Source organism: Bombina bombina, chromosome 7 (assembly GCF_027579735.1).
Source record: "Bombina bombina isolate aBomBom1 chromosome 7, aBomBom1.pri, whole genome shotgun sequence".
In the NCBI taxonomy this organism is placed as follows: domain Eukaryota; kingdom Metazoa; phylum Chordata; class Amphibia; order Anura; family Bombinatoridae; genus Bombina; species Bombina bombina.
The window spans coordinates 465,223,598-465,248,710 of NC_069505.1; the positions used below are offsets into that span (position 1 = coordinate 465,223,598).

The 25,113-nt window shown below is 40.9% G+C and overlaps 1 protein-coding gene across 4 annotated transcripts in view; it reads right to left on the reverse strand.

Moving 5' to 3' along the window:
* Positions 1–15,462: 15,462 nt before the first annotated feature.
* Positions 15,463–25,113, reverse strand: part of LOC128666744 (zinc finger protein 383-like) — a 207,740-nt gene continuing 198,089 nt past the window's right edge. For all 4 annotated transcript variants that reach the window (XM_053721500.1, XM_053721503.1, XM_053721502.1 and 1 more), the window contains one exon: positions 15,463–16,566. In XM_053721500.1, coding sequence (XP_053577475.1) covers positions 15,782–16,566 — 785 coding nt within the window. In that variant the 3' untranslated portion in view covers positions 15,463–15,781. The remainder of the gene's footprint in view (positions 16,567–25,113) is intronic.

Here is a 25,113-nt window from a genome sequence, read left to right on the forward strand (position 1 = left end):
TTCAAACGGAACCCCTTGAAGAACTTTAAGAACTAAATTTAAACTCCATGGCGGAGCAACAGGTTTAAACACAGGCTTGATTCTAACTAAAGCCTGACAAAACGCCTGAACGTCTGGAACATCCGCCAGACGCTTGTGCAAAAGAATAGACAGGGCAGAAATCTGCCCCTTTAAGGAACTAGCTGACAATCCCTTCTCCAATCCTTCTTGGAGAAAAGATAATATCCTGGGAATCCTGACTTTACTCCATGAGTAACCCTTGGATTCACACCAATGAAGATATTTACACCATATCTTATGATAGATTTTCCTGGTGACAGGCTTTCGAGCCTGAATTAAGGTATCAATGACCGACTCAGAAAAAACACGCTTTGATAAAATCAAGCGTTCAATCTCCAAGCAGTCAGACGCAGAGAAATTAGATTTGGATGTTTGAAGGGACCTTGAAGTAGAAGGTCCTGCCTCAGCGGCAGAGTCCATGGTGGAAAGGATGACATGTCCACCAGGTCTGCATACCAAGTCCTGCGTGGCCACGCAGGAGCTATCAAAATCACTGAAGCTCTCTCCTGCTTGATCTTGGCAATCAGACGAGGGAGCAGAGGAAATGGTGGAAACACATAAGCCAGGCTGAAGGACCAGGGCGCTGCTAGAGCATCTATCAGCGCTGCCTGGGGATCCCTTGACCTGGACCCGTAACAAGGAAGTTTGGCGTTCTGACGAGACGCCATGAGATCCAGTTCTGGTTTGCCCCATAGTTGAATCAGCTGGGCAAATACCTCCGGATGGAGCTCCCACTCCCCCGGATGAACAGTCTGCCGACTTAGAAAATCCGCCTCCCAGTTCTCTACTACTGGAATAGCTGAGAGATGGCAAGAGTGAACCTCTGCCCATAGAATTATCTTTGAAACCTCCAACATTGCCAGGGGGCTCCTTGTTCCCCCTTGATGGTTGATATTGGCTACAGTTGTGATGTTGTCTGACTGAAATCTGATGAACCTGACCGCAGCTAGCTGAGGCCAAGCCTGAAGAGCATTGAATATCGCTCTTAGTTCCAGAATGTTTATCCGAAGGAGTGCCTCCTCCTGAGTCCATGAGCCCTGAGCCTTCAGGGAGTTCCAGACTGCACCCCAGCCCAGAAGGCTGGCATCTGTCGTTACTATAGTCCAATCTGGCCTGCGGAAGGTCATCCCCTTGGACAGATGGACCTGACATAGCCACCAGAGAAGAAAATCCCTGGTTTCTTGATCCAGATTTAGTAGAGGGGACAAATCTGTGTAATCTCCATTCCACTGACTGAGCATGCAAAGTTGCAGCGGTCTGAGATGTAGGCGGGCAAACGGTACTATGTCCATTGCCGCTACCATTAAACCGATGACTTCCATACACTGAGCCACTGAAGGACGAGAAGTGGAATAAAGAACACGGCAAGAGTCTAGAAGTTTTGACAATCTGGCCTTTGTTAGGTAAATCTTCATTTCTACCAAATCTATCAGAGTCCCTAGGAAAGAAACTTTTGTTAGAGGTGATAGAGAACTCTTTTCTTCGTTCACCTTCCACCCATGGTACCTCAGAAATGCCAGAACAATGTCCGTATGGGACCTGGCGATTTGAAAAGTCGACGCCTGTATCAGAATGTCATCTAAGTAAGGGGCTACTGTTATACCCCGCGGCCTTAGGACCGCTAGGAGGGACCCTAGAACCTTTGTAAAGATTATTGGTGCCGTGGCCAACCCGAAGCGAAGAGCCACAAACTGGTAGTGCCTGTCTAGAAAGGCAAACCTGAGAAAACGATGATGATCTTTGTGTATCGGGATGTGAAGATAAGCATCCTTTAAGTCTACGGTAGTCATATATTGACCCTCCTGGATCATAGGAAGGATGGTTTGAATAGTCTCCATCTTGAAGGATGGGACTCTGAGAAATTTGCTTTAGGATCTTGAGATCTAAGATTGGTCTGAATGTTCCCTCTTTCTTGGGAACTACAAACAGATTTGAATAGAAGCCCTGCCCCTGTTCCTCCTGCGGAACTGGGTGGATCACTCCCATAACTAGGAGGTCTTGAACACAATGTAAGAATGCCTCTCTCTTTATCTGGTTTGCAGATAAATGTGAGATGAAATCTCCCTTTTGGGGGAGAGGTTTTGAATTCCAGAAGATAACCCTCGGACACAATTTCCAATGCCCAGGGATCCTGGACATCTCTTGCCCAAGCCTGGGCGAAGAGAGAGAGTCTGCCCCCTACTAGATCCGTTTCTGGATCGGGGGCTGCTCCTTCATGCTATCTTAGAGGCAGCAGCAGGCTTTTTGGCCTGTTTCCTCTTGTTCCAAGCCTGGTTAGGTCTCCAGACCGGCTTAGACTGGGCAAAACTTCCCTCTTGTTTTGTGTTAGAGGAAGTTGAAGCTGCGCCACTCTTGAAGTTTCGAAAGGGCCGAAAACTAGACTGTTTGGTCCTTAATTTGTTGGACCTGTCTTGAGGAAGGGCGTGGCCTTTTCCTCCAGTGATGTCAGAAATGATCTCCTTCAGTCCAGGCCCGAATAGGGTCTGTCCTTTGAAGGGAATGTTGAGAAGTTTAGACTTTGAAGTCACGTCAGCTGACCAGGATTTAAGCCATAGCGCCCTACGCGCCTGAATAGCAAAACCTGAATTTTTAGCCATTAGCTTGGTTAAATGAACAACGGCGTCAGAAACAAATGAATTGGCTAGCTTAAGGGCCTTAAGCTTGTCAATAATATCTTCCAACGGGGTTTCAACCTGTAGAGCCTCCTCTAGAGACTCAAACCAGAAAGCCGAAGCAGTGACTGGGGCAATGCATGCAAGAGGCTGGAGAATAAAACCTTGATGAATAAAAATTTTCTTAAGGTAACCCTCTAATTTTTTATCCATTGGATCTAGAAAAGCACAACTGTCCTCGACAGGGTTAGTGGTACGCTTAGCTAGAGTAGAAACGGCTCCCTCCACCTTAGGGACCGTCTGCCACAAGTCCCATGTAGCAGCATCTATAGGAAACATCTTTTTAAAAACAGGAGGGGGAGAGAACGGTACACCTGGTCTATCCCACTACTTAGTAATTATTTCAGAAAACCTCTTAGGGATTGGAAAAAACATCAGTGTAAGTAGGTACTGCATAGTATTTATCCAATCTACATAATTTCTCTGGGACTACAACAGCGTCACAGTCGTCCAAAGTTGCTAAGACCTCCCTGAGCAATATGCGGAGGTGTTAAAGCTTAAATTTAAATGTAGACATATCAGAATCAGGTTGAAGTATCTTCCCTGAATCAAAAAATCACCCACAGATTGAAGCTCCCCTGCTTCAGCACATTGTGAGGGTGTATCAGACATAGCCACTAAAGCGTCAGAGAGCTCTGTATTTATTCTAGTCCCAGAGCTGTCTTGCTTTCCTTGCAATCCTGGCAGTTTAGATAATACCTCTGTAAGGGTATGATTCATAACTGCCGCCATATCTTGTAAGGTATAAGCAATGGGCGCGATAGATGTACTTGGCGTCCCCTGAGTGGGAGTTATAGGTTCTGACACGTGGGGAGAGTTAGACGGCATAACTTCCTCCTTGTCAATTTCTTCTGGTGATAAATTTTTTAAAGCCAGAATATGGTCTTTGTAATCTATAGTAAAAACAGTGCATTTGGTACATATTCTAAGAGGGATGGCTTCTAAACATAATGAACAATGAGTTTCCTATATGTCAGACATGTTTAAACAGACTAGTAATGAGACCAGCAAGCTTGGAAAACACTTTAATAACTGTGAACAAGCAAAAAATAAAAACGGTACTGTGCCTTTAAGAGAAAAAAACAATCACATAAACTGCAAAACAGTGAAAAAAGCAGTAAATTCTACGAATTTTTTAGTGTGTATAATAGACTGAAATAGCATTGCACCCACTTGCAAATGGATGATTAACCCCTTAGTTTCAAAACCGGATAAAAAAAAAACAGAATTTATGCTTACCTGATAAATTACTTTCTCTTGCGGTGTATCCAGTCCACGGATTCATCCTTACTTGTGGGATATTCTCATTCCCTACAGGAAGTGGCAAAGAGAGCACACAGCAGAGCTGTCCATATAGCTCCCCCTCTGGCTCCGCCCCCCTCATTCGACCGACGGTTAGGAGAAAAAGGAGAAACCATAGGGTGCAGTGGTGACTGTAGTTTAAACAAGAAATTTTAACCTGACTTAAATGCCAGGGCGGGCCGTGGACTGGATACACCGCAAGAGAAAGTAATTTATCAGGTAAGCATAAATTCTGTTTTCTCTTGCAAGGTGTATCCAGTCCACAAATTCATCCTTACTTGTGGGATACCAATACCAAAGCTTTAGGACACGGATGAAGGGAGGGAACAAGACAGGTAACCTAAACGGAAGGCACCACTGCTTGCAAAACCTTTCTCCCAAAAATAGCCTCCGAGGAAGCAAAAGTATTGAATTTGTAAAATTTGGCAAAAGTATGCAGTGAAGACCAAGTCGCTGCCTTACAAATCTGTTCAACAGAAGCCTCATTCTTGAAGGCCCAAGTGGAAGCCACAGCTCTGGTGGAATGAGCTGTAATTCGTTCAGGAGGCTGGTGCCCAGCAGTCTCATAAGCCAATTGGATGATGCTTTTCAACCAGAAGGAAAGAGAGGTAGCCGTCGCTTTTTGACCTCTCCTCTTACCAGAATAGACAACAAACAAAGATGATGTTTGTCTGAAATCCTTAGTTGCTTGTAAATAGAATTTCAAAGCACGAACCACATCAAGATTGTGTAAAAGTCGTTCCTTCTTAGAAGCTGGATTAGGACACAGAGAAGGAACAATGATTTCCTGGTTAATGTTCTTATTAGAAACAACTTTAGGAAGAAAACCAGGTTTGGTACGCAAAACTACCTTATCTGCATGGAACACCAGATAGGGTGAATTACACTGCAAAGCGGACAATTCTGAAACTCTTCGAGCAGAAGATATAGCTACCAAAAACAAAACTTTCCAAGATAATAACTTAATATCTATGGAATGTAAAGGTTCAAACGGAACCCGTTGAAGAACTGAAAGAACTAAATTTAGACTCCATGGAGGAGCCACAGGTTTATAGACAGGCTTGATTCTGACTAACGCCTGTGTAAACGCTTGAACATCTGGTACTTCTGCAACGCTTGTGTAAAAGGATAGACAGAGCGGATATCTGCCCCTTTAAGGAACTAGTTGATAAACCTTTCTCCAATCCTTCTTGGAGAAAAGACAATATCCTTGGAATCCTAATCTTACTCCACGAGTAACCCTTGGATTCACACCAAGATATTTCCGCCATATCTTATGGTAAATTTTCCTGGTGACAGGTTTTCTAGCTTGGATCAGAGTATCTATGACTGATTCAGAGAACCCACGCTTGGATAGAATTAAGCGTTCAATCTTCAAGCTGCAGAGAAACTAGATTTGGATGCTTGAATGGACCCTGTATTAGAAGATCCTGCCTCATTGGCAGTGTCCATGGTGGGACAGATGACATGTCCACTAGGTCTGCATACCAAGTCCTGCGTGGCCACGCAGGCGCTATCAGAATTACAGAGGCCTTCTCCTGTTTGATTCTGGCTACCAGCCGAGGGAGAAGGGGAAACGGTGGAAAGACATAGGCCAGATTGAAGGACCAAGGCGCTACTAGAGCATCTATCAATGCCGCCTTGGGGTCCCTGGACCTGGAACCGTAAAGAGGAAGTTTGGTGTTCTGACGGGACGCCATCAGATCCAACTCTGGAATGCCCCATAGCTGAGTCAGCTGAGCAAATACCTCCGGGTGGAGTTCCCACTCCCCCGGGTGAAAAGTCTGACGACTTAGGAAATCCGCTTCCCAGTTGTCTACTCCTGGGATGTGAATTGCAGATAGATGGCAAGAGTGATCCTCCGCCCACCTGATTATCTTGGTTACTTCGTTCATCGCTAAGGAACTCTTTGTTCCTCCCTGATGATTTATGTATGCTACAGTCGTGATGTTGTCTGACTGAAATCTGATGAACTTGGCCGCCGCTAGCTGAGGCCATGCCTGGAGCGTGTTGACTATCGCTCTCAGTTCCAAAATGTTTATCGGGAGAAGAGACTCTTCCCGAGACCATAGGCCCTGAGCTTTCAGGGAGCCCCAGACCGCGCCCCAGCCTAACAGACTGGCGTTGGTCGTTACAATGATCCACTCCGGTCTGCGGAAGCACATTCCCTGCGACAGGTGATCCTGAGACAACCACCTGAGAAGAGAATCTCTGGTTTTCTGGTCCAGTTGGATTTGAGGAGACAAATCTGCATAATCTCCATTCCACTGTTTGAGCATGTACAATTGCAGTGGCCTGAGATGAATTCGAGCAAAAGGGACTACGTCCATTGCTGCTACCATTAATCCGATTACCTCCATACACTGAGCTACAGAAGGCCGAGGAATGGAATGAAGAACTCGGCAAGTACTTAGAAGCTTTAACCTTCTGACCTCCGTCAGAAATATTTTCATTTCTACCGAGTCTATTAATGTTCCCAAGAAGGGAACCCTTGTGAGCGGGGACAGAGAACTTTTTTCGGTGTTCACCTTCCACCCGTGAGACCTTAGAAAGGCCAGAACAATATCCGTATGAGCCTTGGCTCTGGGAAAAGACGACGCCTGTATTAAGATGTCATCCAGATAGGGTGCTACTGCAATGCCCCGCGGTCTCAGTACCGCTAAAGGGACCCTAGCACCTTTGTGAAATTCTGGGAGCGGTGGCCAACCCGAAGGGAAGGGCCACAAACTGGTAATGCTTGTCCAGAAAAGCGAACCTTAGGAACTGATGGTGATCTTTGTGGATAGGAATATGAAGGTACGCATCCTTTAGATCCACGGTAGTCATATATTGACCTTCCTGGATCATCGGTAAGATTGTCCGAATGGTTTCCATCTTGAAAGATGGAACTCTGATGAATTTGTTTAGAATTTTTAGATCCAGGATTGGTCTGAAAGTTCCTTCCTTTTTGGGAACCACAAACAGGTTTGAGTAAAAACCCAGTCCTTGTTCTGTAATTGGAACTGGATATATCACTCCCATCTTGAGTAGGTCTTCTACACAGCGTAAGAATGCCTCTTTCTTTGTCTGGTCTGTAGACAGACGAGAAATGTGGAACCTTCCCCTTGGAGGAGAGTCCTTGAATTCTAGAGATATCCCTGCCCCCTATCAGATCCGGTCCCGGATCGGGGGCTACCCCTTCATGCTGTCTTAGTAGCAGCTGCAGGCTTCTTGGCCTGTTTACCCTTGTTCCAGCCCTGCAAAGGCTTCCAGGTTGCCTTGGGCTGTGAAGTGTTACCCTCTTGCTTTGCGGTAGCAGAGGCTGAAGCAGGACCGCTCCTGAAGTTGCGAAAGGAACGAAAATTAGCCTTGTTTTTAGCCTTAAAAGGCCTATCTTGCGGGAGGGCATGGCCCTTTCCCCCAGTGATATCCAAAATAATCTCTTTCAACTCGGGCCTGAAAAGGGTCTTTCCCTTGAAAGGAATATTCAGTAATTTTGTTTTAGACGACACATCGGCCGACCATGATTTAAGCCAAAGCGCACTGCGCGCCATGATGGCAAAACCAGAATTTTTCGCCGCTAACTTAGTTAATTGCAAAGCTGCATCTGTGATAAAAGAATTAGCCAGCTTTAGAGCCTTAATTCTATCCATAATTTCGTCATATGAGGTCTCCGTCTGGAGCGACTCCTCCAGCGCCTCAAACCAGAAAGCCGCTGCAGTAGTTACAGGAATAATGCAGGCAATAGGTTGGAGAAGGAAACCTTGTTGAACAAATATTTTCTTTAGTAAACCTTCTAATTTTTTATCCATAGGATCTTTGAAAGCACAACTGTCTTCAATTGGTATGGTTGTGCGCTTGGCTAGTGTTGAAACTGCCCCCTCTACCTTAGGGACCGTCTGCCATGCGTCCCGCCTGGGATCAGTTATGGGGAACATTTTCTTAAAGATAGGTGGGGGAACAGAAGGTACACCTGGTCTTTCCCACTCTCTAGCAACAATATCCGCCACCCTCTTAGGGATTGGAAACGCATCAGTGTATACAGGGACTTCTAGATATTTGTCCATTTTACACAATTTCTCTGGGACCACCATAGGGTCACAATCATCCAGAGTTGATAAGACCTCCCTAAGCAGTACGCGGAGGTGTTCCAATTTAAATTTAAATGCTAGTGAATCTGATTCTGCCCGCTGAGAAACTTTTCCTGAATCAGAAATTTCTCTCTCAGACATAACATCCCTCGCCCCTACTTCAGAGTGTTGTGAGGGTACATCAGATAAGCCTCCCAAAGCTTCCGACTGCTCCTCATCTGTTCTCAAAACAGAGCTATCGCGCTTTTTAGGGAAAACTGCCAGTTTGGATAGAAAGGCCGCAAGGGAATTATCCATGATTGCCGCCAGTTGTTGCAATGTAATAGGTGCTAATGCACTAGAGATACTAGATATCGCTTGAGCGTGCGTAACTGGTGATGACACATGGGGAGAGGACGGCGGACTATCCTCATTACCTTCAGTCAAAGAATCATCTAGGGCTATATTTTTAAGTGACCCAATATGATCTTTAAAGTGTATAGACACATTAGTGCACTTGGGACACATTTTGAGTGGGGGTTCCACCATGGCTTCTGAACACATAGAACAAGGCTTTTCCTTAGTGTCAAACATGTTTAACAGATTGGTATTATACACAAGCAGGCTTGGAAAAACACTTTATGTAATAAAAAATACAATTTGCAATAAATGGTACTGTGCCTTTAAGATAATAAAAGCGCACACAATTTTACAAAACTGTGAAAAATGAACCAAATCTCTTGAAATTTTTACAGCATGTGCCTAATGCTTCGATAGGATTGCACAGCAAGTTTCAGCCTGATTAACCCTTTAATGCCCAAACCGGAGCCGCCTAAAGCAAACAACCGGTTAATAAACTACAGCACCTTGCCACAGCAGCCTGCTGTGGCCCTACCTTCCCTTAAGGATTGAATTTGAGAAAATCAAGCCTCCTGAAGTCCTCAAGCAGTCTCTGGACCCATGTGAAGCAGCATGCAGGGAAATCTTGTCAGAATAAACTGCGCAACTGAGGCGCGAAATTAGGCCCCTCCCACTCCACTCCGGAGCTGTGGGGCCTTCAGAACCAAATTTAGGTGACTAAAAATAATGCCATGTGGAATAAAACCCCAATACACACATCAAAAGTGCTTAAAAGTGTCAATAAAGAGTATTTTTCTAAACAAAATAATCGATTGCCCTGTTAAAGTGATAACCAGTCTATTGAGCCCACTTAAATAAGCCTCTAGTTCTATACTAAGTTTCAGAACATGGCTTACCCTTCCCACATGGGGAATCGTGTCAGTCTTCTAGCATTATCTTGTCTTGACTAGAAAAAAAGATGACTGAAACATACCTCAAAGCAGTTAAGCCTGCAAACTGTTCTCCCCAACTGAAGTTTTCTGGTACTCCTCAGTCCTGTGTGGGAACAGCAATGGATTTTAGTTACAACATGCTAAAATCATTTTCCTCTCAGCAGAATTCTTCATCATATTTCTGCCAGAGAGTAAATAGCACAAACCGGTACTATTTAAAAATAACAAACTTTTGATTGAAGATATAAAAACTACAAATCTAACACCACATTCACTTTACCCTCCCGTGGAGATGCTACTTGTTAGAGCGGCAAAGAGAATGACTGGGGGACGGAGCCAGAGGGAGAGCTATATGGACAGCTCTGCTGTGTGCTCTCTTTGCCACTTCCTGTAGGGAATGAGAATATCCCACAAGTAAGGATGAATCCGTGGACTGGATACACCTTGCAAGAGAAACGATATAGCCATTTTTAAACAGTCACAACCAACTGCCACAGCTCTACTGTGGCTCCTACCTGCCCATACAACGATTTTGGAAGGAACAAAAACCCTGTAGAGGGGTCCTATATGTCAGGGGACTCCTTCAGGGAAGCTGGATGTCTCAAGCTGCAAAAACTACTGCGCAACTAAGGCGCGGAAATAGGCCCCTCCCAACATGTACTCACAGTGAGAGGGCCTTAAAAAACTATTCCTAGGAAAAATCTAGTCAGCCATGTGGAAAAACTGGGCCCCAGAATAAAGTTTTATCACCATTTGTAGTAAACGTTTATATACATCAAGCAAACGTTATATCTATTAAGTAATGAGAGTAAATAACAAACATATTACCCTTTACAGCAAGCATGATACCAGTCATTATTAAATCACTGTAATCAAGCTTACCTTAAATAAATCAGGTACTGTCAGCATTTTCTAGCTTATCATCTCTCTAGAAAAATTAAAACTGCACATACCTCAGAGCAGGAAACCCTGCACGCTATTCCCCCAGCTGAAGTTACCCATCTCTTCAGTTATGTGTGAGAACAGCAGTGGACCTTAGTAACAAACTGCTAAGATCATCAAAAAACTTCAGGCAGACTCTTCTTCACCTTTCTGCCTGAAGCCAAAATAGTACAACTCCGGTACCATTTGAAAATAATAAACTTTTGATTGAAGATAAACTACATTAATTCACCACATCTCTCTAGCTACTACTCTTGTCGAGAGCTGCAAGAGAATGACTGGGAGGTGGCAGTTAGGGGAGGAGCTATATAGACAGCTCTGCTGAGGGTGATCCTCTTGCAGCTTCCTGTTGGGAAGGAGAATATCCCACAAGTAATGGATGAATCCATGGACTGGATACACCTTACAAGAGAAATATGTAAAAGCATAAGTAAGGCGCAGTATAATACATAACATCAATAGATGTCTTTCTAAAGACAAAAACTCAAACATTATATTGCAAACTCTATCTGTATTATTTTGTCTTCAGTACATACTCTGACCTTATAAGGCTAAATACTGATATACAAAAGCAATGCCATTTTTACCGTTCTATATCAATGACTCTGAGTATCAGCTAGAAAAGTATACCTAAATATATAAAAAGCAGCTTAGGAGCTATCAGTGAAGCTATAGTAGTTTTAGTATGGCTATATGTAAGGCTGCGGTGTGTAGAGAGATCATATAAATAGATAAAGCGTATGGGGGAGATAATACAATGTACAACACTACACCAAAAAATTCCCAACAGAATAAGTAAATGGTATCAACAGATTCAACTGTACTTGCAGCAGTATAACCATGTAAGCACGTGTATATGAACAGTGACAAAGCGCAAAGGGAACATAAGACAACTGTACATTATTACCAATAAAAAATGGAAAATAAAAAAAAAACTATTTAAATTGAGACAGCTGATAAGAAAGTCTCTAAACAGTAAAGGAACATTTCAATTTTCAAGCATCTTATCTACATTTTGTGGTACATGGGCTACACACTCTAACTTATTCATCTAACATCTAACTTGATTGTGCAAAGTCTCTCTCAGTGGTGGTGATGGTCTGTTCATACATCTCCATTAAGAATGTCTTTCACAATTGGAGCCATATCTAGCACTCAATCACATAGAGACAGTAAATGCCACGATCTAGGATAGAGCAGGGAGCAAACCACACATAGCCGTCATGGAGCTCAAATGATACGTTACAGACTATTAGCCCACTTTGATGTAAACCCGACTCTGTATATAGTCCGGTGTCAGTCCTTCAAACTCAGGGTGCTTAGGGTTAATATGGTTTAGTGTGCGATCTGAAAAAGAGACGAGTAACATCCTCGCTGTCTGTGAAAGCAGCGCTAAATGAGCCTAGTCTCAAATCTTGCTAGAACAAATTTCTCCGTTTTACCCCACGCCTAGGCGAAAGTGCAGAGCATCACCATCTGGGTCGGCATTGATCGCATCTCATTAGGCAGCTGAGCATCTAACACCCTGCCATATGTGCTGACAAGGAGACTGTTACCGGGTGTGCTATGGGTATAAACCCAGGCGTCTGAGATGTCAAGCGGTATGTCTACCTTGTCAGTGAGGGTGCGATCTAAGGTTTTCAAGTAGCTTGCCCGGCTCGTTCCATTGATCCGCATCTGAGGTGTCTCGAGCTGGATTTCGTTGCGTAGTTCAGACAGGGACCGGTCTGACACTGTAGGGATGTGCGCTGCAACTGTAATGTTGTCTGGAAGAAACGGGGCACTGCATGTCAGCGACATGTCTCCCATAGCTGTGGCGCAAATACTCGGCTGAGGGGAAGGGTAAGGCTTTGCAATCGTGCCATCCTGAATTAACTCGATCTGTGCGCCTTCAGGCCTCTTGCCAGGTAGAGCGTTGTCAGAGAAGCCTCTCATTGTCGATCGTAGCGTGGTAGAAATATCGAAAAGGCAGCTTTCCATCTGCCATTCTAGGTCTTTTAGTAGAGTATGCAAAAGCACATTATCCTCCATTTTACTAGAAGCTTCAGATTACAGCTAGAGTCGAAAGTAGGGATAGTAGGCCCAGACACCTTCCTCCGGTATAAAGTGTAGAACATCCAATTAGATGCAGAAGCCGGCTTAGGTAAAATATCCGTCGCTTACTGTCTGATTAATAGTAGTCCATATATATATATTTAGGTCAATCTTTGATTAGAATATAAGTATTTTTCCTGAATTTAGGCCTAGGAGCTCAATCAATGTACATCAGCTCACTCCGGTCGTTGGCTCCGCCCCCTGGTAATCTTTTACTTACATCACCTATTACCTATTTTAAGGGCATCTCTGTAATAAACCATTGTTTTAGCACAATTTAGTTATCATTACCCTTCTTTTCTGCATTTAGGAGCTTAAACCACTCCTATTTTTTCTTAGTGTTTATATTTATCCCTTATCCTTTTTGGCTCTGTACTCATCACTTATATCGCTACTTCATAATATCACCCAGTTACTTCATAATATCACCCAGTTACTTCATAATGTCACCCGGCTACTTCATAATGACACCCGGCTACTTCAGAATATCACACAGCTACTTCATAATAACACGCAGTTAGTTCATAATGTCACCCGGCTACTTCATATCACCAGCTACTTCATAATATCACCCGGCTACTTCATAATGTCACCAGCTACTTCATAATGTCACCAGCTACTTCATAATATCACCCAGCTACTTCATAATGTCACCAGCTACTTCATAATATCAACTAAAAAAAAAGGAAACGGGCCAAATAGCCAGTGCAATTAAGGGATTTATTCATTTACGGTAGGAGACATCAGATAAGTACAGCTCCTTCTATCTGATGCGTTTCACGCATGCATACATGCGCTTCCTCAGAAATCCTTCATAATATCACCCAGTTAGTTCATAATGTCACCTGCTACTTCATAATATCACCCAGCTACTTCATAATGTCACACAGTTACTTCATAATATCACCCGGCTACTTCATAATGTCACCTGGCTACTTCATAATGTCACACAGCTACTTCATAATATCACCCGGCTACTTCATAATGTCACACAGCTACTTCATAATGTCACCCTGCTACTTCATAATGTCACCCTGCTACTTCATAATGTCACAAAGCTACTTCATAATGTCACCCGGGCTTGGATTTTATTCTTCACTCTGATGGACCCCCAACAAAAGACAGTGGGGTGCAAACCTCAGAAACTAAAAGACATATGCAGCCGTAGGGTTTCTCTGAGATCACACATACCCTACCCAAGACAAGCATGCATTCATCTTGTAGCAATACTAAAGCCCAGTGTATTGAGCTGGTTGCTTGTCCTAGTTAGCAGAGGTGTGGATGGACATTTACACTTGTAACTATAACTCTTCTGTAAGCCTCTTATTTTTTTTTATGTACCCTAAGCTGTGATATATTTTATTTTTTGTTATTGCTTTTTTACAACTGCTTGTGGATATCAGGTGTGTTGGATTATATTTGGCCGTGGGACTGATGGACATACCTCATGCCAATTTTTTTTTTTTGGGGGGGGGGTGTAACTAATACCAGCTATATTAGTATGACTGAGGTATTAATAGACACCTAGGGGTCAATTTATTATTGTGCAGACGGTCATGATATCATGTCCACCCACAACGATAAATGCAGACAGCATACGCTGTCGGCATTTATCATTGCATTGTTCTTGTAAACTGCTGGTGCAATACCGCCCCCTGCAGATTCCCGGCCAATCAGCCGCTAGCAGGGGGTGTCAATCAACCCCATCGTATTCAATTAGGCTGATTGCTGTCCACCACCTCAGAGGTGGAGGACGACTTAAGGAGCAGCGGTTTTAGGACCGCTGCTTCTTAACTTCCGCTTCAGGCGTAACTGAAGCAGAGTGGGTCGGAAGCAGCATCTGCTGCTTCATAAATCGACCCCTTTCTGTTTAATCTAGTTGGCTATGCCACAATATGGTTACTAGTAGTAATGCTTCTGCTTATTATTACTGTGTAGTATTAAGACAAAGCCTATAAGACAATGGTCACAACAATCTGTTTATTGCTATTCTAATTATTTTTTATAGTATTGCATGTGCTGCATTTTAGATATGTGGTCTAGAGTAGGAACCCAGTGCTATTATAGCACATACCTTTGTGACCCTATTTGTATGCTTGGTCTATACAAGATAGCTGCAATTGTTGGCAAAGTGTACTAAAATGTGTGTGTACTTTATGCCTGATTGTAGTCATACTTGTAAGTTTTGTAAAAGGTAATAACACACACATACAACAGACACACCCTCTTACAACACACACACACTCATACATACAACACACACTTATTTAACACCAGTGGTGTATTTAGTTTTTGTGCCTTCCAGGTTGTAAGCCTTTTTGGCCAAAATAATTTTTTTTTGTAGAGGGTGTATCATGACTTTTAGTCATAGCATTTCCAAAGTAAATGTTCACGTTCAACTGCTTGTGTGCATATGTGAGGGTGTAGTGTGAGTTTGTGTAGTGCAGTGTGCATGTATGTGTGGGTGTTGTGTGACTCAAAAAGTGCTGCTCCAATCAAATCTTCTGCCCTAGGCAAGTGACTTGTTTATCTAGTCCAAAATACACCCGACACACACACTCTCATACAACACACACACACACCACACAAACTTTCCTACAACATATGCTCACCATACACACTCTCATATTAAGTTAATATCTCAGTTAAGTTGACATAGCTGTGGACGTCTTTCTTTCAGAGCAGAATTGCTTTGTATTTGGATGTTATCTGCATAAGGGTAATGGAGCAACCAGATCAATTGTCCACTTTGCTTTAAAGGGGACATAGATCAGCTTCACAGATGAGGTCCATAAAGGCCAAAATGTATGCTTGGCGTTAGCACTACTAATCCTTAGTTAAGAGGAAAATTGCCTGGTATTTGAGGACTGGACTGTCCATCTGGATGAGATCAGGTGAGTATATTACAGGAGAGTCTTCCTCAGAGAACAGAACAACTTTGCTAAAAAAAAAGGATGGATGGTACCAACCAATATTGGGAGACTACAGTATATTTGTTCTCAGTAAAGCCCTTCTTGTATTGTGAGTATTTTCTACAGCTTAACACATTGATCAATTTAAACCTATTTATTAAAATATAAATGTGTTAAAGACAATCAAGAAAGCTTCTATCGTGCAAGATTTCTATAGTTCTAAAGAAAACACATTTAATTAAATTCATATATAAGATCGAAGGTGCCTAATTAGGTTCAATTAATTAGCAAAACAATTTCTGGCAAAAGAAACAATTTTCTTAGAATGCGTTTCTTATAGTCAGGTCTATGAACTCTCTTGTGCATGGGATGTGTGAAACCAAATACGATCTTTCATTTTCCTGGAAGTCATAAGATTTGTTGTTTGGCTTTTTGTAATGTTCACACAAACTCGATGATTAAGAGAAGTCTTTACCACGTTCTTGGTGAACATAGGTCTTTTCTCCTGTATGGGTTCTGTGATGTGTCACTAAACTAGAGCCTTGAGAGAAGCCTTTACCACATTCCTGGCAAACAAACGGTTTTTCTCCTGTGTGGGTTCTCTGATGCGTTCCTAGACTAGAGCCATGAGAGAATCTTTTACCACATTCCTGGCAAACATATGGTTTTTCTCCTGTGTGGGTTCTGAGGTGTGTAACCAAATTAAAATTGTATGAGAACCTTTTGCCACATAAATTACAAATGTGAGGCCTTTCCCCAGTATGGGTTTTGTGGTGTCTATGCAAATCAGAGGCTTGAGTAAATGCAATTCCACACACTTGGCAAACGTGTGCATCTTTCCTCATATGAATTCTACTGTGTTTAACAAATTGCAAACGCTGAAAGAAGCCTTTCCCACATATCTGGCAGACATACGGCTTTGGTACAGAATATGATTTAGGTTTTATTCCTCCAACGCATTTTACACCATTTGCTGGTTCTTGCGTATTAACAGTCATGGAAGTAGATGGTGCATTGTTACAATAGAAGTTTAGCTTTTGTTGGGGATACCTTGTTTTATTAGATTGGAGATTTTGTCTTTTATGAAACAATTCTTTAGGTAAATATCGGTCAGTGAGTTTTCCTTGAATTTGTTGAATGGGATCAGTGTTTATATCTTCTGCTGTATTCTCTGACAGATAAATTATTGCACTGGATTCTTTAATGTCATCCCCGTTACATCCCTCCGTTTTGAATGAATTTACTGAAATATAACAAGAGAAATAAATGAAATGTCAACCATGGTGAGCACAGCATGTAACGTTTCAAAAATCCAAATCAAGCAATAACATTAATGCAGATTCCTATTGGTTGGTTTAATCAACCAATAGAATGCAAGTTTGAATTTTGAAATCAAATCAACAGGATCAATGACTTTTCTTAATTTATGGTGTAAATTCTATTGGCCAATAGTAATGTGTAAAAAAAAAGCACAAACCATCTGGAATAGCTGTATATTAACAGGAGAAGCCAGAGAACCAGAACATGTAGAAACCTTAATAGAAGAACATTTCACACACCAGACAGAAGACCTTGAACAGTAATATAGGTTTTTTTCTAGTATTTTTTGTTTTTAAATACTTTGTTTTTATACAATATTTTTATAATTTTCTTGTACATTTTATTGCAATTTAAAGCATTTAGGCAGGCTTAGGGTAGGTATATACATACATAAATACAACATATACACACACATATACATATATATATATATATATATATATATACACACACACACATATATATATATATATATATATAAAAAATTTTAAAAAAACTTTTCTATTTGTGTTATTAAAACTTTTCACTTGACTCCAGTTGCGCCTTTTCCTTCTATGTTTTTCAGTTCCTGTCTTCATCTAAGGGGTTTTTGGTTATACACCCCCAGGAAAGCGGCATACACCTTCTGGTGTGGACTTGAGCACTAACTACCTAATCTCTCATTGGTGAAATGATACTATCTAGAGAGTCTCAAGAGACTGTTATATATGTAAGAGTTTGATTTTGTGATTGTTTTAAGAATTGTTGTAAGAATTGTGCTAAAAACTTAGGATCATATATTAATCAAGATTGCATTGCAGACTAAACAGATATGTTTAGGGTAGTAATTGTAATTACTGTTTAAGTTTAAATATCTGTGACCATATTTTACTTTAATCTTGATGATCATTTATATATCTTTTAATTGACTTGCATTGTCTACTCCCTCCTGAGAAGCACTGATTTCTTGTTTTTTTCCTATCTATATATACACACACACACACATCTATCTATCTATACACACACAGGTAGCCCTCAGTTTACGCCCAGGTTAGGTTCCAGAAGGAATGGTTGTAAATCGAAACAGTTGTAAATTGAAACCCAGTTTATAAAGTAAGTCAATGGGAAGTGAGGGAGTTAGATTCCAGACCCCTCAAAATTGTCATAAGTAACACATAATACATTATTTCTTTCATGTAATTAGCAAGAGTCCATGAGCTAGTGACGTATGGGATATACATTCCTACCAGGAGGGGCAAAGTTTCCCAAACCTCAAATGCCTATAAATACACCCCTCACCACACCCACAAATCAGTTTTACAAACTTTGCCTCCTATGGAGGTGGTGAAGTAAGTTTGTGCTAGATTCTACGTTGATATGTGCTCCGCTGCAGGTTGGAGCCCGGTTTTCCTCTCAGCGTGCAGTGAATGTCAGAGGGATGTGAGGAGAGTATTGCCTATTTGAATTCAATGATCTCCTTCTACGGGGTCTATTTCATAGGTTCTCTGTTATCGGTCGTAGAGATTCATCTCTTACCTCCCTTTTCAGATCGACGATATACTCTTATATATACCATTACCTGTAGATGAGTGTCCTGGGGTAAGTAAGTCTTATTTTCTGTGACACTCTAAGCTATGGTTGGGCACTTTTTTATAAAGTTCTAAATATATGTGTTCAAACATTTATTTGCCTTGACTCAGGATGTTCAACGTTCCTTATTTCAGACAGTCAGTTTCATATTTGGGATAATGCATATGAATCAATCAATTTTTTCTTACCTTAAAATTTGACTTTTTTCCCTGTGGGCTGTTAGGCTCGCGGGGGCTGAAAATGCTTCATTTTATTGCGTCATTCTTGGCGCTGACTTTTTTGGCGCAAATTTTTTTTCTGTTTCTGGCGTCATACGTGTCGCCGGAAGTTGCGTCATTTTTGACGTTTTTTTGCGCCAAAAGTATCGGCGTTCTGGATGTGGCGTCATTTTTGGCGCCAAAAGCATTTAGGCACCAAATAATGTGGGCGTCTTTTTTGGCGCTAAAAAATATGGGCGTCACTATTGTCTCCACATTATTTAAGTCTCATTATTTATTGCTTCTGGTTGCTAGAAGCTTGTTCACTGGCATTTTTCCCATTCCTGAAACTGTCATTTAAGGAATTTGATCAATTTTGCTTTATATGTTGTTTTTTCTATTACATATTGCAAGATGTCTGATTGTACCTGAGTCAGAAGCCACTTCTGGAAACATGCTTAACTGAGTTTTCAGTTCTACCAAAGCTAAGTTCATTTATTTTAAATGTTATAAATGTTTATCTTTAGCTATGGTTTGTATTAGTTATTATGATATACTTTTACATGCAGATTCCATTAGTATTTATGCTTTATACATTTCCATTCTTAAGTACAAGAAATGTTTAGAAGATTTATAAGAAATATTTTTTCTGATTAAGGCTTTGTCTGACTTCGTGCCTTCTAATACGATTTTTAGGTCTTTTTCACTTCTTTTTTAATTATTGAAGTTTCAAATGACCAACAACATACTGATTTATCCTTCTCTGATGATGTTTTTTTCTCTTTCAGAAATTCTCTTCATCAGATATTGACACTAACAAATCTACTTTTTTATATAAATTTATTATTATTAAAGTACATTTGTTCTTTGTTGAAGAGGTGTTGATTATTTTGGATATTAAGGTAACTAGTTCTTTTAAACTAGCTGACACTATTTCTGCCTTTTTTATTCTTCTGTGATTTCAGAGGTTTTCTTTCCAATTCCCCATACTAGGGAATGGAATAGGCTGAGAATTTTCTTTTATTTTTAAAACTATATTCTTTGTCAGCAGTTAAATTTATTTTGGAGGGTTCTCCAATTTATTGGAGCTATCTCTACTTCTACTAATTATGCTATTGTTTTTATAGCAAAATAGTATTTATTTTCCTTTATATAGTTATATCTTATTTATGGAAAATTATTTAGTTTCAGGTACTTTTCTTGGTCCTGTGATATTGCAATTGCTTCATTTTTTTCTGTTTACTTTAAGATCAAGTATCAGATTATGATTTATTTTAGCATTGTTAAGGGACAACATTTACTAGACTAGGTGCTGTTGCATTTGTCTTGTTGTTTTGCATTTTGCAAGTCCTCTGTTTTGACTGGTCCTTTAAACTGGACTATCATGCTAATGATTTCCTTTGTGTCTTCATTTTATTAAATATATTCGCAAATGAGGGTTAATCTATGTCTTTAGCTATTTTAGCTAGAAGAATTTTGTGATTTAAAAAAAAAAAAAAAATTTCTTTTGTTCTAAGATATTCAATTATAATTGGATTCAATTCTTAACTGTAGTAACATGTTTATTGGGGTTTGAAATCAGCTCCCTAATATTGCGATGTACGTGCCGTATTCCAGCTTGGCTGGTAAGGGGCAGGTTAAGACTTCTTTGAAATTTATTTGGTTCTATTCTGTCCAAATTTCTTTGATTTTATTCCAGTTAGGATAACACTTTCTTTAACTGTGTCTCTGTCCTATATTTTGGATACTGTTGAAGCATGGCTGGGTACCCATGGGGTTCAAGCGCTGCTCAGACCTGGAATCTTCTGGGGTATTTCTTCCAGTTCTTTTTTCTAAGAACTGGGTTTTGGAGTTTTATTCAAACTATTCTGCCTTTTTATGGTTATTGATAGCATTATTTGTTTTCATTAGATACAATAAATGCATATTCTTCATTTTTCTGTTTTCATTCAGATTATTTCCTGTGGATGCGGAATCTCATATGTTTCACTTGCTCTTCAGGACATAGTTAGAGGATCTTTTTTTCAAAAGCTCTTGATTCCTCACGTAAGGGTCACCTTTTTTAGGTTTCCAGATGGTTTATGTCACTATCTTTGTCTATCTTTGTCTCTATCAGACAAGGGACAGTTTGTATTGGGTTCCGTCTGTCGGTACCTTTAGTCTCTATTATTTCCTTCAGTTGCTATATATGCATAGAAGTTTTAACAGCATTGGATTCATTTCCCTTTGCTCATTTTCAATGGAAAAATCCTTTCCAGCTTTTTATGAGTGTTGTTTCTTCAAGAACATGGTTGGAGGATCAATTAACCAAAAAGTTTGTTGATTCCTCAGACAAGAGTAACCTTTTTTAGATTTCCGGATAGATTCAGTGTCCATGACTCTGTTTCTGTTGGATTAGAGACGTCTGAAATTGGTTTCAGCTTATCGAAACCTTCAGTCTCACTCATTCCCTTCAGTAGCCTTATGCATGGAAATTCTAGGTTCTTATGACTGCTGCATTGGACGTGTTCCCCTTTGCTCATCTTCACATGCGACCTCTTCAGCTCTGTATGCTGAACCAGTGGTGCAAGGATTATACAAAGATATCTCATTTAATATCTTTAAAACCGTTTGTTCGACACCCTCTGACGTAGTACAGACCACCATCATTTAGTTCAGGGGGCTTCTTTTGTTCTTCCAACCTGGACTGTGATCTCAACAGATGCAAGTCTGACAGGTTGGGGAGCTGTATGGGGGTTTCTGACAGCACAAGGGGTTTGGGAATCTCAGGAGGTGAGATTTCCAATCAACATTTTGGAACTCCGTGCAATTTTCAGAGCTCTTCAGTCATGGCCTCTTCTAAAGAGAGTCGTTCATTTGTTTACAGACGGACAATGTCACAAATGTGGCATATGTCAATCATCAAGAAGGACTCACAGTCCTCTGGCTATAAAGGAAGTATCTCGAATACTTGTATGGGCGAAATCCAGCCCCTGTCTAATTTCTGCGGTTCATATCCCAGGTATAGACAATTGGGAAGCGGATTATCTCAGTCGCCAAATGCTACATCCGGGCGAATGGTCTCTTCACCCAGAGGTATTTCTTCAGATTGTTCAAATATGGGGACTTCCAGAAATAGATCTGATGGCTTCTCATCTAAACAAGAAGCTTCCCAGGTATCTGTCCAGATCCAGGGATCCTCAGGCGGAAGCAGTGGTTGCATTGTCACTTCCTTGGAAATATCATCCTGCTATATCTTTCCGCCTCTAGTTCTTCTTTCAAGAGTGATTTCCAAAATTCTAAAGGAGCGTTCGTTTATTCTGCTGGTGGCTCCAGCATGGCCTCACATGTTTTGGTATGCGGATCTTGTCCGGATGGCTCCTTGCCATCCGTGGACTCTTCCGTTAAGACCAGACCTTCTATCACAAGGTCCTTTTTTTCCATCAGGATCTCAAATCCTTCAATTGAAAGTATGGAGATTGAACGCTTGATTCTCAGTCATAGAGGTTTTCTCTGACTCCGTAATTAATACTATGTTGCAGGCTCGTAAATCTGTATCTAGGATGATATATTATCGAGTCTGGAAGACTTGCATTTTTTGGTGTTTTTCTCATCTTTTTTCTTGGCATTCTTTTATAATTCCTAGAATTTTACAGTTTCTTCAGGATGGTTTGGATAAGTTTTGTCTGCAAGTTCCTTAAAAGGACAAATCTTTGCTCTTTCTGTTCTTTTTCACAGAAAGATTGCTAGTTTTCCTGATTTTTGTTGTTTTCTACAAGCTTTGGTTCGTATAAAACTTGTTATTAAGTCAATTTCTCCTCCTTGGAGTTTGAATTTGGTTCTGGGGGCTCTTCAAGCTCCTCCGTTTGAACCTATGCATTCTCTGGACAATTACTTTCTTGGAAAGTTTTGTTCTTTTGGCCATCTCTTCTGCTAGAAGAGTTTCTGTATTATCTGCTCTTTCTTGTGAGTCTCCTTTTCTGATTTTTCATCAGGATAAGGCGGTGTTGCGAACTTCTTTTAAATTTTTACCTAAGGTTGTGAATTCTAACAACATTAGTAGAGAAATTGTAGTTCCTTCATTTTGTCCTAATCCTAAGAATTCTAAGGAGAGATCATTGCATTCTTTGGATGTAGTTAGAGCTTTGAAATATTATGTTGAAGCTACTAAGATTTTCCGAAAGACTTCTAGTCTTTTTGTTATCTTTTCCAGTTCTAGGAAAGGTCAGAAGGCCTCTGCCATTTCTTTGGCATCTTGGTTGAAATCTTTAATTCATCATGCTTATGTCGAGTCGGGTAAACTCTGCCTCAAAGGATTACAGCTCATTCTACTAGGTCAGTTTCTACTTCCTGGGCGTTTAGGAATGAAGCTTCGGTTGATCAGATTTGCAAAGCAGCAACTTGATCTTCTTTGCATATTTTTACTAAATTCTACCATTTTGATGTGTTTTCTTCTTCTGAAGCAGTTTTTGGTAGAAAAATACTTCAGGCAGCTGTTTCAGTTTGATTCTTCTGCTTATAATTTCAGTTTTTTTCATTATAAGATTTAAACTTTGTTTTGGGTGTGGATTATTTTCAACGGAATTGGCTGTCTTTATTTTATCCCTCCCTCTCTAGTGACTCTTGCGTGGAAGATCCACATCTTGGGTAGTCATTATCCCATACGTCACTAGCTCATGGACTCTTGCTAATTACATGAAAGAAAACATAATTTATGTAAGAACTTACCTGATAAATTCATTTCTTTCATATTAGCAAGAGTCTATGAGGTCCACCCTTTTTATGGTGGTTATGATTTTTTTGTATAAAGCACAATTATTCCAATTCCTTATTTTTTATGCTTTCGCACTTTTTCTTATCACCCCACTACTTGGCTATTCGTTAAACTGATTTGTGGGTGTGGTGAGGGGTGTATTTATAGGCATTTGAGGTTTGGGAAACTTTGCCCCTCCTGGTAGGAACGTATATCCCATACGTCACTAGCTCATGGACTCTTGCTAATATGAAAGAAATGAATTTAACAGGTAAGTTCTTACATAAATTATGTTTTTTAAAGCTTTGAAATGAAGACTGTAAATGCTAAACAGCATTATAAACCTAATAAAATAATCACACAACAGACTATCATCAAACAAAGTTTAATGAACAAAAACTTTTTTACTTGCATTTTTCTGCAATTGTTGCATTGTTAGCATGTTAGATAATATTGGGTCAGCACCTATTCTATGCATTTCAATCTATATATATATATATATATATATATCACACACATATATACAGTATCTCACAAAAGTGAGTACACCCCTCATATTTTTGTAAATATTTTCTTATATCTTTTCATGTGACGACACTGACAAAATTACACTTTGCTACAACTTAAAGTAGTGAGTGTACAGCCTATATAACAGTGTAAATTTGCCAGACATCCCAACTCTCCCTTAAGTTCAGGGAGTCTCCCTGATTGTAATAGCGTCTCCCTGATGCCAGCAAATGGAATACAATCTCCCTGAAACTCCAAGTACCATGATCCAATGTGGCCCAAATCCGGAAAAGTGTTTCTTTAAGGAATGGCTTTAGTTGCTGTCACTGGAAAATAGGTTTGTTGTATGCGGTTGTGCAATAAAGCTACTTTTTTTTTTAAATGTGACTATAGTGGGAAGCTACTTTAATGATAAGTCCCTATCTTATTTAGGGTTTCAAGGTGTCCAATATATAACGGGGGGGGGGGTGGGGGGTGGCGGCGCAGTAGCGGGTGAAACCACCTCCCTGAAATCAGTTTTTGCAGGTTGGGATGTCTGATTTGCTGTCCCCTCAAAATAACTCAACACACAGCCATTAATGTCTAAACGGTTGGCAACAAAAGTGAGTACACTCCTAAGTGGAAATGTCCAAATCGGGCCCAAAGTGTCAATATTTTGTGTGGTCACCATTATTTTCCAGCACTGCCTTAACCCTCTTGGGCATGGAGTTCACCAAAGCTTCACAAGTTGCCACTGGAATCCCCTTCTACTCCTCCATGACAAAACCACGGAGCTGGTGGATGTTAGAGACCTTGCGCTCCCCACCTTCCGTTTGAGGATGCCACACAGATGCTCAATAGGGTTTAGGTCTGGAGATATGTTTGGCCAGTCCATCACCTTTACCCTCAGCTTCTTTAGCAAGGCAGTGGTTGTCTTGGATGTGTGTTTAGGGTCGTAATGTTGGAATACTGCCCTGCAGCTCAGTCTCTGAAGGGAGGGGATCATGCTCAGCTTCAGTATGTCACAGTACATGTTGGCATTCATGGTTCCCTTAATGAACTGTAGCTCCCCAGTGCTGGCAGCACTCATGCAGGCCCAGACCATGACACTCCCACCACAATGCTTGACTGTAGGCAAGACACACTTGTCTTTGTACTCCTCACCTGGTTGCCGCCACATATGCTTCACACCATCTGAACCAAATAAGTTTATCTTGATCTCATCGGACCACATGACTTGGTTCCAGTAATCCATGTCCTTAGTCTGCTTGACTTCAGCAAACCGTTTGCAGGCTTTCTTGTGCATCATCTTTAGAAGAGGCTTCCTTCTGGGACAACAGCCATGCAAACCAATTTGGTGCAGTGTGTGGCGTATGGTCTGAGCACTAACAGGCTGGCCCCCCACCCCCTCAACCTCTGGAGCAATGCTGGCAGCACACACACGTCTGTTTCCCAAAGACAACTTCTGGATATGACGCTGAGCACG